General features: G+C 38.7%; 1 protein-coding gene across 1 annotated transcript; it reads right to left on the bottom strand.

Annotated features, from left to right (window-relative positions):
* Nucleotides 1–541: 541 nt before the first annotated feature.
* On the bottom strand, nt 542–1459 carry LOC121449777 (vomeronasal type-1 receptor 4-like). The gene has a single exon (XM_041654456.1). It carries the CDS (start codon nt 1457–1459, stop codon nt 542–544), a length of 918 nt encoding a protein of 305 aa, XP_041510390.1.
* Between the last annotated feature and the right edge of the window lie 10909 nt (nt 1460–12368).

Consider the following 12368-nt stretch of genomic DNA (forward strand, 5'->3'; position numbering starts at 1 on the left):
TCTAGTAAGGTGAGCATCCAAACTGCCTAGGCTCCCCCAAAGCCAGTATGTGCAGTAGGATCAAAAACCCACTGCCATTGTTCTTGAGTTCTCAGTATTCCTCATTGTCCGCTATGTTCAGCTAGTCCGGTTTTATCCCATGCTTTTTCAGACCCAGGCCAGCTGGCCTTGGTGAGTTCCCAATAGACCATCCCCATTGTCTCAGTGTATGGGTACACCTCTCGCCGTCCTGAGTTCCTTGCTCGTGTTCTCTCTCCTTCTGCTCCTGGTTTGGACCTTGAGATTTCTGTCTGGTGCTCCAATGTGGGTCTCTGTCTCTGTCTCCTTTCATCACCTGATTAAGGTTAATATCCAGGAAGATGACTATATGTTTGTCTTTGGATTCACCTTCTTATTTAGCTTCTCTAGGAACGTGAATTATAAGCTCAATGTCCTTTATTTATGGCTAGAAACCTAATATGAGTGAGTACATCCCATGTTCCTCTTTTTGGGTCTGGCTTACCTCACACAGGATAGTGTTTTCTATTTCTAACCATTTTTTCTAACCATTCTTTATGGAGATAAAGCAGAAACACCTGGACACACTGAACTCATGGCCCATGAGAAGGAAGGGGCTGACAGTGGGGAAGCACCCAGAAAGTAATGCAGACACCTGCAGCAGGAGCCATCTGTGATGACTAGAAAGAATTATACATATCATACTGACACAGGAGAGTGTGTAAAAGAAGGCAAAGGTGCTTACCAGGAAAATGATGGTTTGAGTAGCTCTGGACTCAGGGGAAGATCTGGACCAGACCTTGGCCCTTGGCATGTGTTGCATCCTCTGCTTGTGTCTGTGTAGGATAAGAACCATGGAGGTGCTGGCCCAGACCATGAGCCCCACAAAAAGAAAATCAGGAACTGACAGCAATGTTGCATACAGTATGTCTTTGATTCTTTCAGTAGGAGTAGCAGCACAGTATCCTAGATCTTTTAGACTTGCTGTGTTGTTCTTGTTGTATTTTGCTCTTAAGTACACAAGATTTAGACTACTGACAAGCATATATAGGATCCAGCTCAGATGCACAGAAGAAACAATATGTTTCTGTCTTCTACCTTTAAGTTCTGCCCATATGGATTCCATGGAGCTGATGGTGATGGCTTGGAAGATACTCAGGAAACTAGTGCTGCCTATGGACACACCCCTGCCCACTCTGTTGAGATAGAAAATCACTTTGCATTCAAAATCATTGAGAAAGTCTTTCAACCCAAAAGCTGCCATTGTCTGGGGCATTCCTCTACACAATAAAGTTACGGTGTTTGCTATCGCCAAGTGCATCAGAATCCAGTCTGTGGATCTTAATGTGTGTTCCCTGAAGTGAGACAACAGATAATGGTGGAGGAGATAAAAATTGCCCAGAGCTCCAACCATAGTCTGTGACAAAAAGATCACTCCTATGGCTACTTCACTGTCTACCATGGTGTCCAGTCCTGCTGTCAGCTTGATAGTGTATCAAAGATGATACCTGGCAGAGAAGTAATTTGTCATTCACAGTGAGTCCTACTAGAAAGATTTAGCTGCTTTTTCTTTCCTTGGAAAGGGGGTAGCTGTTTCCATGACTTTTAAAATCATACCTCACATTCATAGGCCTGCTTTAGGTGGGAAACAACTTTTCAATTTTAACACCATGTGTGGCAGCCACTAATTTTATTTCATTGTTTTACTGTTATAAAAATTAATAGACATGAACTAATGTCTAAGTAGTGAAGCTTATTTTTTTTTTATAAATTCTCTCTGATTAAGGCTAAATTAGGATCCTAAAACTGGCTGAGTGGTTACAGTTAAAGTGAGAGAGTGAAATGAACTCCTGAAAGCTTTTAGAGTTCTTCCAGAAATGCAATTTAGCACTTCACCTAGTTTTGTATAATCCTTTTGGTACTCAGTGAGTTCATCTTTTGAACTTTTGCTGCAAAGAAACTTCATGTACTTCTAAATTCTTTTTGTTAGCTAATTAAAATATGATGTTTTATTTTACTATCTTGATAAATGTAGGCACATTTCAGACATTATGATGCAAGATGAATCTGCAGCTTGCTGGGTTATTTGCAAAAAGGCCACAATCTTTCAATAACAGAAAAGGCACAAAAGCTTCACACAACTGAGGTTAGAAATAGAGGCAATGACCCTAATCCGAACAACTGTCATAGTATACCAGGTATTCAACTTTGTAGAAAAGAGAAAAATAATGCAATAAAATTATGTATCATATTAACAGAATATTATTAATTTAAGATCATATCTATGTATTGAAACTTACATTATTTCCCTGGTAAGAACATTTCCAGTGAGTCTTACAGGCTTCCCCATTTGTGAGTTACAGGACTCTGCCACTGGCAATCAGTTACACTCTCTGCTCTCTTCTTCTTCTTACTGGGGTGGTGATCTCAGTGCCATGGCCCCAGAGATCTGGAAAAGCAGGAGTCAGGCAACCTGTGCTTAAGATATGGATCTATGTTTCTGTGACCTCACCTCCCTTCAGATCTGCAATTATCATTTCACCTATAAAAACTATGTACCATGATATGTATACATTTTCTCAACACTTCTCCCCAAAGGTGATAGTTAGCTAAAGCAATTACAAGTCTCTTCCCACTGTGATTTAAGTGAATGTTGAAGAGACTGGAGACACTTATTTATTTATCCTTTACCTCTGAAGACAGACAGTATCTTACACAGAGGTATCTGAAAACCCTGGGGTCTGACATGGGAAGGACTGATAGGTAGTTGTGTATCTCATCAACTTAGTTTTCCTCAATGAGAGTTTACCCGGAATCCAGTTTCCTCTGTACTGCTTCACTATAAGATGTGCCATAATTTTAGTTACTAAAAAATTAAGGAATGATACAAAATAGCTTGAGTGCATGAGTATTTCGCACAACTTTATGTAATTCACCTTTAACACACTTGAATCATTCATTTTGATGCTCTTTAAAGGCAATCATCTTCTTTATACATTTTTTTTTCAGAAACATCTGAACTGGTGTATTTCCCTCCATACTAGTTATGGTCAAGATAGGTCCCAGTAGAATAAACCAATACAAATATTTGCCATTGATCTGGCTCCTTTCATGACTAGATGATAACACCTTATTGGTGTAGAAAGAACATGTTTTGACTGTAGGGCATAGAGAAATCAAACTGGAAGTGGCAAAGAGAATACACACACACCCTTCACTGGCTAGGTTTCACAGAGGCACAAAGTGCTGTCAGTAGTGCTTGGGAAAAAAAGATATCAATTGTCTTATTGCGTGCTGGTCCCTGCATCTACAAAATTGATCTTGAGTCAAATATTCTCACTAGAGAAATAGTAGAAATGTTGATTGTGTTAATGAACTGGTCTCTAGGTTGGATTGGAGTACTGCTCAAAAGAATAAATTTCATGCCTGGGATTTTAAACAAATCCTTTGTTTAGTGAAATCTATGCCACAATAAAAAGCTATTGGTAATTCTTTTCTAAGTGTTCATGTTTCTTTTTATAATTGTTTTTATTAAGAAATACCTTGACTATCCCATTCCCTCAACATAACCCAAACCCTTCCCTTTCACCTTCCTTCTACCCTTCCACTCACATGGTCCCAATTTTGTCAGATAATCCTCTTTGTTCCCAATTCCCAGGTGTATCTATATATGTTTTTCTTTGGGTTCACCTTACTACTTAGCTTCTCTAGGATCATGGACTATAGCCTCAATGTCCTTTGTTTATGACTAGAATCCACTTATGAGTGAGTACATACCATATTCATTATTTTGGGTCTGGGTTACCTCACTCAGGATGGTGATTTCTAATCCCATCTATTTGCATGCAAAATTCAAGATGTCATTGTTTGTAAATGTGCCACGCTTTATTCATGCTTCTGTTGAGGGGCATTTAGGTTGTTTCCAGGTTCTGGCTATTACCAATAATTCTGCTATGAACATAGCTGAACAAATGATTTTGTAGTATGATTGAGCCTCTTTGGGGTATATTCCCAAGAGTGGTATTGCCGGATCCTAAGGTAGGTTGACTCCCAATTTTCTGAGAAGGCACCAAAATGATTTCCATATGGTTGCACAAGTTTGCATCCCCACCAGCAATGGATGAGTGTTCCCCTTTCTCCACATCCTCTCCAGCATAAGCTGTCATTGGTGTTTTTGATTTTAGCTATTCTGACAGGTGTAAGATAGTATCTCAAAGTTGTTTTGATTTGCATTTCCCTGATTGCTAAGGAAGTTGAACATGTCCTCATGTATGTTTGGCCATTTGAAATTCTTCTGTTAAGAATTCTCTGTTTAGGGGAATCAGGAGAATTGGGATAAAGGAAAGGTGGATAGGGGAGCACGGAACCACAATTCTTAGTTAAGGGAACCACTTTAGGGTGAGCAAGAGATTTGACCCTAGAGGGGCTCCCAAGTGCCCAACATGAGGTTCCCAGTTAGTTCCTTGGGTAGCTGAGGATTGGGAACCTGAAATGACCCTATCCTAGAGCAATACTGACGAATATCTTGCATATCATCATAGAACCTTCATCTAGTGATGGATGGAGACAGAGACAGAGACCCACACTGGAGCACTGGACTGAGCTCCCAAGGTCCCAATGAGGAGCAGAAGGAGGGAGAACATGAGCAAAGAAGTCGGGACCACGAGGCGTGCACCCACCCACTGAGACAGTGGAGCGGATCTACTGGGAGCTCACCAAGGCCAGCTGGACTGTGACCGAAAAAGCATGGGATAAAACCGGACTCTCTGAACATGGCGAACAATGAGGGCTAATGAGACGCCAAGGACAATGGCACGGGGTTTTGATCCTACTTAATGTGCTGGCTTTGTGGAAGCCTAGCCAGTTTGGATGTTCACCTTCCTAGATATGGACGGAGGGGGGAGGACCTAGGACTTACCACAGGGCAGGGAACATGGACTGCTCTGTGGACTGGAGAGGGAGGGGGAGAGGAGTGGGGGGAGGGGTAGAAGGGTGGGAGGAGGGGGAGAAGGGTGGGAGGAGGGGGAGGGAAATGGGAGGCTGGGAGGAGGTGGAAACTTGTTTTTTGTTTATGTTTTTTTTTCTTCTTTTCTTAATAAAAAAAATTATTAAAAAAAAAGAAATAAAAAAAAAAAGAATTCTCTGTTTAGTTCAGTACACCATTTTTTTTAAATTGGGTTTTTAGAATTTTAATATCTAATTTCTTGAGTGCTTTATATATTTTGGAGATCATTCCTTTGTCTGATGTGGGGTTGGTAAATATATTCTTCCATTCAGCAGGCTGCCTTTTTGTCTTATTAACTGCGTCCTTTGCTTTACAGAAGCTTCTCAGTTTCAGGAGGTCCTATTTATTTATTTATTTATTTATTGTCTGTGCTACCGTGCTTATATTTAGGAAGTAGTTTCCTGTGTTGCAGACTACTTTCCAATTTCTCTTCTATCAGGTTCACTGTGGTCATATTTATATTGAGGTCTGTAATCCATTTGGACTTCAGTTTTGCTCATGGTGATAGATGAGGATCTATTTTCATTCTTCTACAGGTTGACATCCAGTTATGCCAGCAAAATCTATTGAAGATGCTTTCTTTTTTCCATTGTAAATTTTAGCTTCTTTGTCAAAAATCAGGTGTTCATATGTGTGTGGCTTAATATCTGGATCTTCAATTTGATTCCACTGGTCCACATCTCTATTTTTATGCCAATAACAGGCTCTTTTGATTATTGTAGTTCTGTGATAGAGCTTAATATCATGGATGGTAATGCCTCCAGAAGTTTCTTTATTGTATAGGATTGTTTTGGCTATCCTGGGTTTTTGTATTTCCATATGAAATTGATTATTGTTCTTTCAAGGTCTGTGAAGAATTTTGTTGGGATATTGATGGGGATTGCATTGAATCTATAGATTGCTTTTGGTAGAATTGCCATTTTTACTATATTGATCCTTCCTTTCCAAGAGCATGGGAGATCTTTCCATTTTCTGGTGTCTTCTTCAATTTCTTTTTTCAAAGACTTAATATTCTTGTCAAATAGATCTTTCACTTCCTTTGTTAGTGTTACCCCAAGATATTTTATGTTATTTGTGGCTACTGTGAAAGGTGATGCTTCTCTTATTTTTCTCTCAGCTTCTTTATTATTTGTGTATAGGAGGGCTAGTGATTCTTTTGAGTTGATCTTGTATCCTGACACATCACTGATGGTATTTTATCAGCTGTAGAAGTTCTCTGGTAGAGTTTTGAGGGTCACTTATGTACACTGTCATATCATCTGCAAATAATGAAAGTTTGACTTTCTTTCCAATTTGAATCCGCTTGATGTCCTTGTGTTGTCTTATTTGCTATTGCTATAACTTCAAGAACTATATTGAAGAGATATGGAGAGAGTGGACAGTCTGTGTTGTTCCTGAGATGGAGGAAGGACAGACATGGGAGCAAAAAAAAAAGAGAGAGAGATATCTTGATTGAGGGAGCCATTTGGAGGTTAACAGGAAAACTGGCTCTAGAAAAATTCCCAGGAATCCAAAAGGATGATCCCAGCTAAGACCCTAAGCAAGCAAGAAGAGGGTGCCTGAACTGGCTTTGGGCTAAAGTCAGACTGATGATTATCTTAAATATTAGCATAGAACCTTCATCCAACAACAGATGGAAACAGAGGCAGAGAACCACATTGGAGCACTGGACTAAATTCCCAAGGTCCAGTTGAAGAGTGGAAGGAGGGAGAGCATGAGCAAGGAGTTCAAGACCATGAGGGGTTCACCCACTGTGACAGTTTGCATGAGATAATGTGAGTTCACCAACTCCAATTGGACTGGGAATGGACGATTACGGGATCAAACTAGTCCTTCTGAATGTGGTTGACAGTTGGGGCAGACTGAGGGGCCACTGAAAGTGGCACTGGGATCTGTCTCTACTGCATATACTGGCTTTTAGGGATCCTATTCTCTTTGGATGTATACCTTGCTCAACCTAGATGTAGTAGGGAAAGCCTTGGACTTACCACAGGGAAGGGTGACTTGCCCTCTCTTAGAATTGGAGTGGGAAGGAAGTGAGGGTGTATGGAGGAAGTGAGAGGAGGGGAGAGAGGGAGAGGAGGGGAGAGAGGGAGAATTAGTATTGGTATTTTTAAGTAATAAAATAATAATAATAGTAGTAGTAATAATAAATAACTTTTTCTCCATTCGCTCCTTTTCTCTCCCATCCCCTTCTCCCCTCTCCCATGATCCCCATGCTCCCAATTTACTCAGGAGATCTTATCTTTTTCAACCTCCAATGTACATTAGAACCATGTATGTCTCTCTTAGGGTCCTCTTTTTTTGTTTAGGTTCTCTGGAATTTATGAATTATATGTTGCTTTTATTCTTTGCTTTCTAAATTTCTCTCTCTATATATATACACATATATATGTATATATATAACATAAACTCTATATTTTTGCTATGTGTGTTATGGAAACTGGTAGAGTATGAAACTCTCAATGCTCAGCTCTAGAGGGAACAACTGTATCATATTTCTTTTGCCAGGCTCAGTGAACAATGCCAAAAGAGTGTGGAAAGATTATAAAATTTAGAGGACTGTCAGGATTATGTGAATGTTGCATTTGAGACAATGATGTCCACGATGGTTATACATGTTTGATCTTTCACCAGCAAAGGGTATGTGTTCCTTTTCCCTATATCACTGCCAACATCAATTGTTTTCCATACTGAGTAGTACATGATGAAATATCAAAGTTGTTGCAGTTTTTATTTCAGTGATGACTAATGACATTGAATTAAGGGGTTCTCAGTCATTTGTGTTTCATCTTTTAGGATACCTATTTTTGTGCATTTTTATTTATTTTTTTTGCCTTATAAATAATACCATTCAAAATTTCCACTTTCGCCCTTCCTCCCTATTCCATCCTGATCCCCTACTCACCCTCCCCCCTCCCCATCCAGTCCTAAAAGAGGGCAGGGTACACTGCTCTGTGGGAAGTGCCAGGCTCACCCCCTCCATTCCAGGCTTAGAAAGGCGTGCATCCAAATAGAATAGGATCCCAAAAAGCCAGTACATGCAGTAGAGACAAATCCCAGTGCCATTATCATTGGCTTCTCAGTCTGCCCCAATTGTCAGCCACATTCAGAGGGTCCAGTTTGATCCCATGCTCCTTCGTTCCCAGTCCAGCTAGATTTGGTGAGCTCCCATTATTAGCTCAGGCACACTCTCAGTGGGTGGACCAACCCCTCGTGATCCTAACTTTCTTGTTCATATTCTGCCTCCTTCTTCTCTTCAACTGAGCTCCCATTATTAGCTCAAGCACACTCTCAGTGGGTGAACCAACCCCTCGTGATCCTAACTTCCTTGTTCATATTCTCCTTCCTTCTTCTCTTTAACTGGACCTTGGGAGCTCAGTTCATTGCTCCAATGTGGGTCTCTGTCTCTATCTGACTCACTGATTTACAAAGTGGTTGCACAAGTTTGCATTCTTACCAACAATGGTTGAGTGCTCCCCTTTTTCCACATCCTCTCCAGCATAGATTATCATTGGTGTTTTTGATTTTAGCCATTCTGACAGGTGTAAGATGGTATCCCAAAGTTGTTTTGATTTGCATTTCCCTGATAACTAAGGAAGTTGAACATGTTTTTACATATATTTTGAGCCATTTGAAATTCTTCTGTTGAGAATTCTCTGTTCAGTTCAGTACCCCATTTTTTAATTGGGTTATTTAGAATATGCATATCTAGTTTCTTGAGTTCTTTATATATTTTGGAGGCTAGTCCTTTGTCTGATGAGGGGTTGTTGAAGATCTTCTCCCATTCAGTAGGCTGCCTTTTTGTCTCAATGACTGTGTCCTTTGCTTTACAGAAGCTTCTCAGTTTCAGGAGGTCCCATTTATTTATTGTTGCTCTTATTGTCTGTGCTACTGGGGTTATATGTAGGAAGTGGACTTTTGTGCCCTTGTATTGCAGATTACTTCCCACTTTCTCTTTTATAAAGTTCATTGTGGTCAGATTTATATTGAGGTCCTTAATCCATTTGGACTTGAGTTTTATGCAAAGCAATAGATATGGATCTATTTTCATTCCTCTACAGGTTGACATCCAGTTATGCCAAAACCATTTGTAAAAGATGCTTTCTTTTTTTCATTGTATAATATTAGCTTCTTTGTCGAAAATCAGGTGTTCAAAGGTTTGTGGACCTATGAATATCCAGCTCTTTAATTTGATTCCATTGGTCAATGTCTCTGATTTTATGTCAGTATTAAGCTGTTTTCAATACTGTAGCTCTGTAATAGAGTTTGAAGTCTGGGATGGTAATGCTTCCAGAAGTCCCTTTATTGTATAAGATTGTTTTGGCTATCCTGGGTTTTTTTGTTTTTTCATATAAAGTTGATTATTGTTCTCTCAAGGTCTGTGATGAATTTTGTTGGGATTTTGATGGGAATTTCATTGAATCTATAGATTGCTTTTGGTAGAATTGCCATTTTTACCATGTTGATCCTCGCAATCCAAAAGCATGAGAGATCCTTCCATTTTTCTGGTATCCCCTTCAATTTCTTTCTTCAAAGACTTAATGCTTTTGTCAAGTAGATCTTTCACTTTTTTGGCTAGAGTTACCCCAAGATGCTTTATGCTATTTGTGGATATTGTGAAAGGTGATGTTTCTCTGATTTCCCTCTATGCTTCTTTATCCTTTGTGTATAGGAGGGCTACTGTTTTTTTGAGTTGATCTTGTATCCTGTCAAATCACTGAAGTTATTTATCAGCTGTAGGAGTTCTCCGGTAGAGTTTTTGGGGTCACATGTACACTGTTATATCATCTGCAAATAATGAAAGTTTGACTTCTTCCTTTCCAATTCAAATCTCCTTGATCTCCTTATTTTGTCTTATTGCTATTGCTATAACTTCAAGAACTATATTGAAGAGATATGGAGAGAGTGGACAGCCTTGTCTTTTCCTGATTTTAGTGGAATGGCTTTAGTTTCTCTCCATTTAATTTGATGTTAGCTGTTAGCTTGCTGTATATTGCTTTTATTATATATAGATATGATCCTTGTATCCCTAATCTTTTCAAGACCTTAATCATAAAGAGGTGTTGAATTTTGTCAAATGCCTTCTTGGCATCTAATGAAATGATCATATGGTTTTTTTCTTTCAGTTTATTTATATAGTGGATTACATTGATGGATTTTTGCATGTTGAACTAACCCTGTATCTCTGGGGGAAAGCCTACTTGATCTTAATGGATTTTTTTACGTGTTCTTGGATTCAGTTTGACAGTAATTTATTGAGAATTTTTGCATCGATGTTCATGAGTGAGATTGGTCTGTAATTCTCTTTCTTGGTTATGTCTTTGTGTGGTTTGGGTATCAGGGTAACTGTAGCTTCATTAAAAGAGTTTGGCAATGAGTCTTCTGTTTCTATCATGTGGATCATTTAAGGAGTACAGCTATTAGATCTTCTTTGAAGTTCTGGTAGAATTCTGCACTAAAATCACCTTGCCCTGGTTTTTTTTTTTTTTTTTGACAGCTTCTGTTTCCTAACAACTTATAGGTCTATTTCGGTTGTTCATCTGGTCTTGATTTAATTTTGGCATATTGTATTTACCTTTAAAAAGTCCTTTTCTTTTACATTTTCCAACTTTGTGGCATACAGGCTTTTGTAGTAAGAGCTAATGATTCTCTGAATTTCCTCAGAGTCTCTTGTTAAATCCTTCTTTTCATTTCTGAGCTTGTTAATTTGAGTGTCCTCTCTCTGTCTTTTGATTAGTTTGGATAGGGGTTTGTCACTCTTGTTGATTTTCTCAAAGAACCAGATATTTGTTGGATTGTTTCCTGTGTGTCTATTTTGTTGATTTCAGCCCTCGGTTTGATTTTTTTCTAGTCTTCTTCCCCTCCCGGGTCAGTCTGCTTTTTTTTCTAGAGGTTTTCTAGAGGCTTCAAGTGTGCTGTGTGTGTAATTAGTGCTATGAACTTTCCTCTTATCACTGTTTTCATAGTGTCCCATAAGTTTGGGTATGTTGTGTCTTCATTTTCATTGAATTCACAGAAGACTTTAATTTCTTTATTTTTTCCTTGATCTAGGGGTTGTTCAGTAGTTGACTATTCAGTTTCCATGAGTTTGTAGGCTTTCTGGGGGTGAAATTTTGTTAAATTCTAACTTTACTCCATGGTGATCCAATAAGACACAGATGGTTACAACAATTTTTTTGAATCTGCGGATGCTTGCTTTCTTACCGAGTATGTGACCAATTTAGGAGAAGGTTCCATAAGATGCTGAGAAGAAAGTATATTCTTTTTTGTTTGGGTGGAACATTCTATAGATGTCTGTTAAGTTCATTTGATTAATTACATCTGTTCATTCTCTTATTTCTCTGTTAAGTTTCTGTCTGATTGACCTGTCCATTGATGAGAGAGGAGTGTTGAAATCTCCAATATTAGTATGTGAGGTTTGATGTGTGATCTGAGTTCTAGTAATGTTTCTTTTACATATGTGGGTGCTCTTATATTAGGGGCATATTCAGGATTGAGACTTCATTTTGATGAATTGTTCCTGTCATGAGTATAAAGTGCCCTTCTTCATCTCTTTTGATTGATTTTCATTTGAAATCAATTTTGTTAGATATTAGGATAGCCACACCCACTTCTCTTAGGTCTGTTTGCCTGCAAAACTTTTTCCTAACCCTTTACTCTGAGGTAGTGTCTGTTTTTGAGATTGAGGTGTGCTTCTTGTAAACAACAGAATGTTGGATCCTGTTTTTATATCCATTCTCTTAACCTGTGCCTTTTTATAGGTGAATTGAGTCCATTAATATTAAGAAATATTAATGACCAGTGGTTGTTCACTCCAGTCACTTTTTTGGTGGTAGTGTTTGTGTGTTTTCCTTTTTGGGTTGTGTTGGTTGAGGGTTGTCAGATGTCTGTGCAATTGTGGGTATTGTTGACTTCCTTGGGTTGAGGTTTTCCTTCTAGTACTTCTGTAATGCTGGGTTTGTGGCTACATATTGTTTAAATCTGTGTTTGTCATGGAATATCTTGTTTTCTTCATCCATGGTGAAAGAAAGCTTTGCTGGATATTGTAGTCTGGGCTTGCATCCATGGTCTCTTAGTGTCTGCAGCACATCTATCCAAGATCTTCTGTCTCTCATGGTTTCCTTTGAGAAGTCAGGTATAATTCTGATAGGTTTACCTTTATATGTTACTTGACCTTTTTCCTTTGCAGGTCTTAATATCCTTTCTTTATTCTGTATGTTTTGTGTCTTGATTATTATATGGCAAGGGGATGTTTTTCTGATCCATTCTATTTGGTGTTCTGTAAGCTTCTTGTACCTTCATAGGAATAGCCTTCTTTAGGTTGGGAAAGTTTTCTTCTATAATTTTGTTGAATATATTTTTT

This window comes from Microtus oregoni, unplaced genomic scaffold, assembly GCF_018167655.1.
Source record: "Microtus oregoni isolate MIOR12 unplaced genomic scaffold, Mior012 000006F_ref0000085, whole genome shotgun sequence".
NCBI classification, from domain to species: Eukaryota; Metazoa; Chordata; class Mammalia; order Rodentia; family Cricetidae; genus Microtus; species Microtus oregoni.

What these genes read in the sequence shown, in the direction of transcription:
- LOC121449777 (XM_041654456.1), bottom strand. Translation starts at nt 1,459, where the DNA reads ATGGTAGACAGTGAAGTAGCCATAGGAGTGATCTTTTTGTCACAGACT.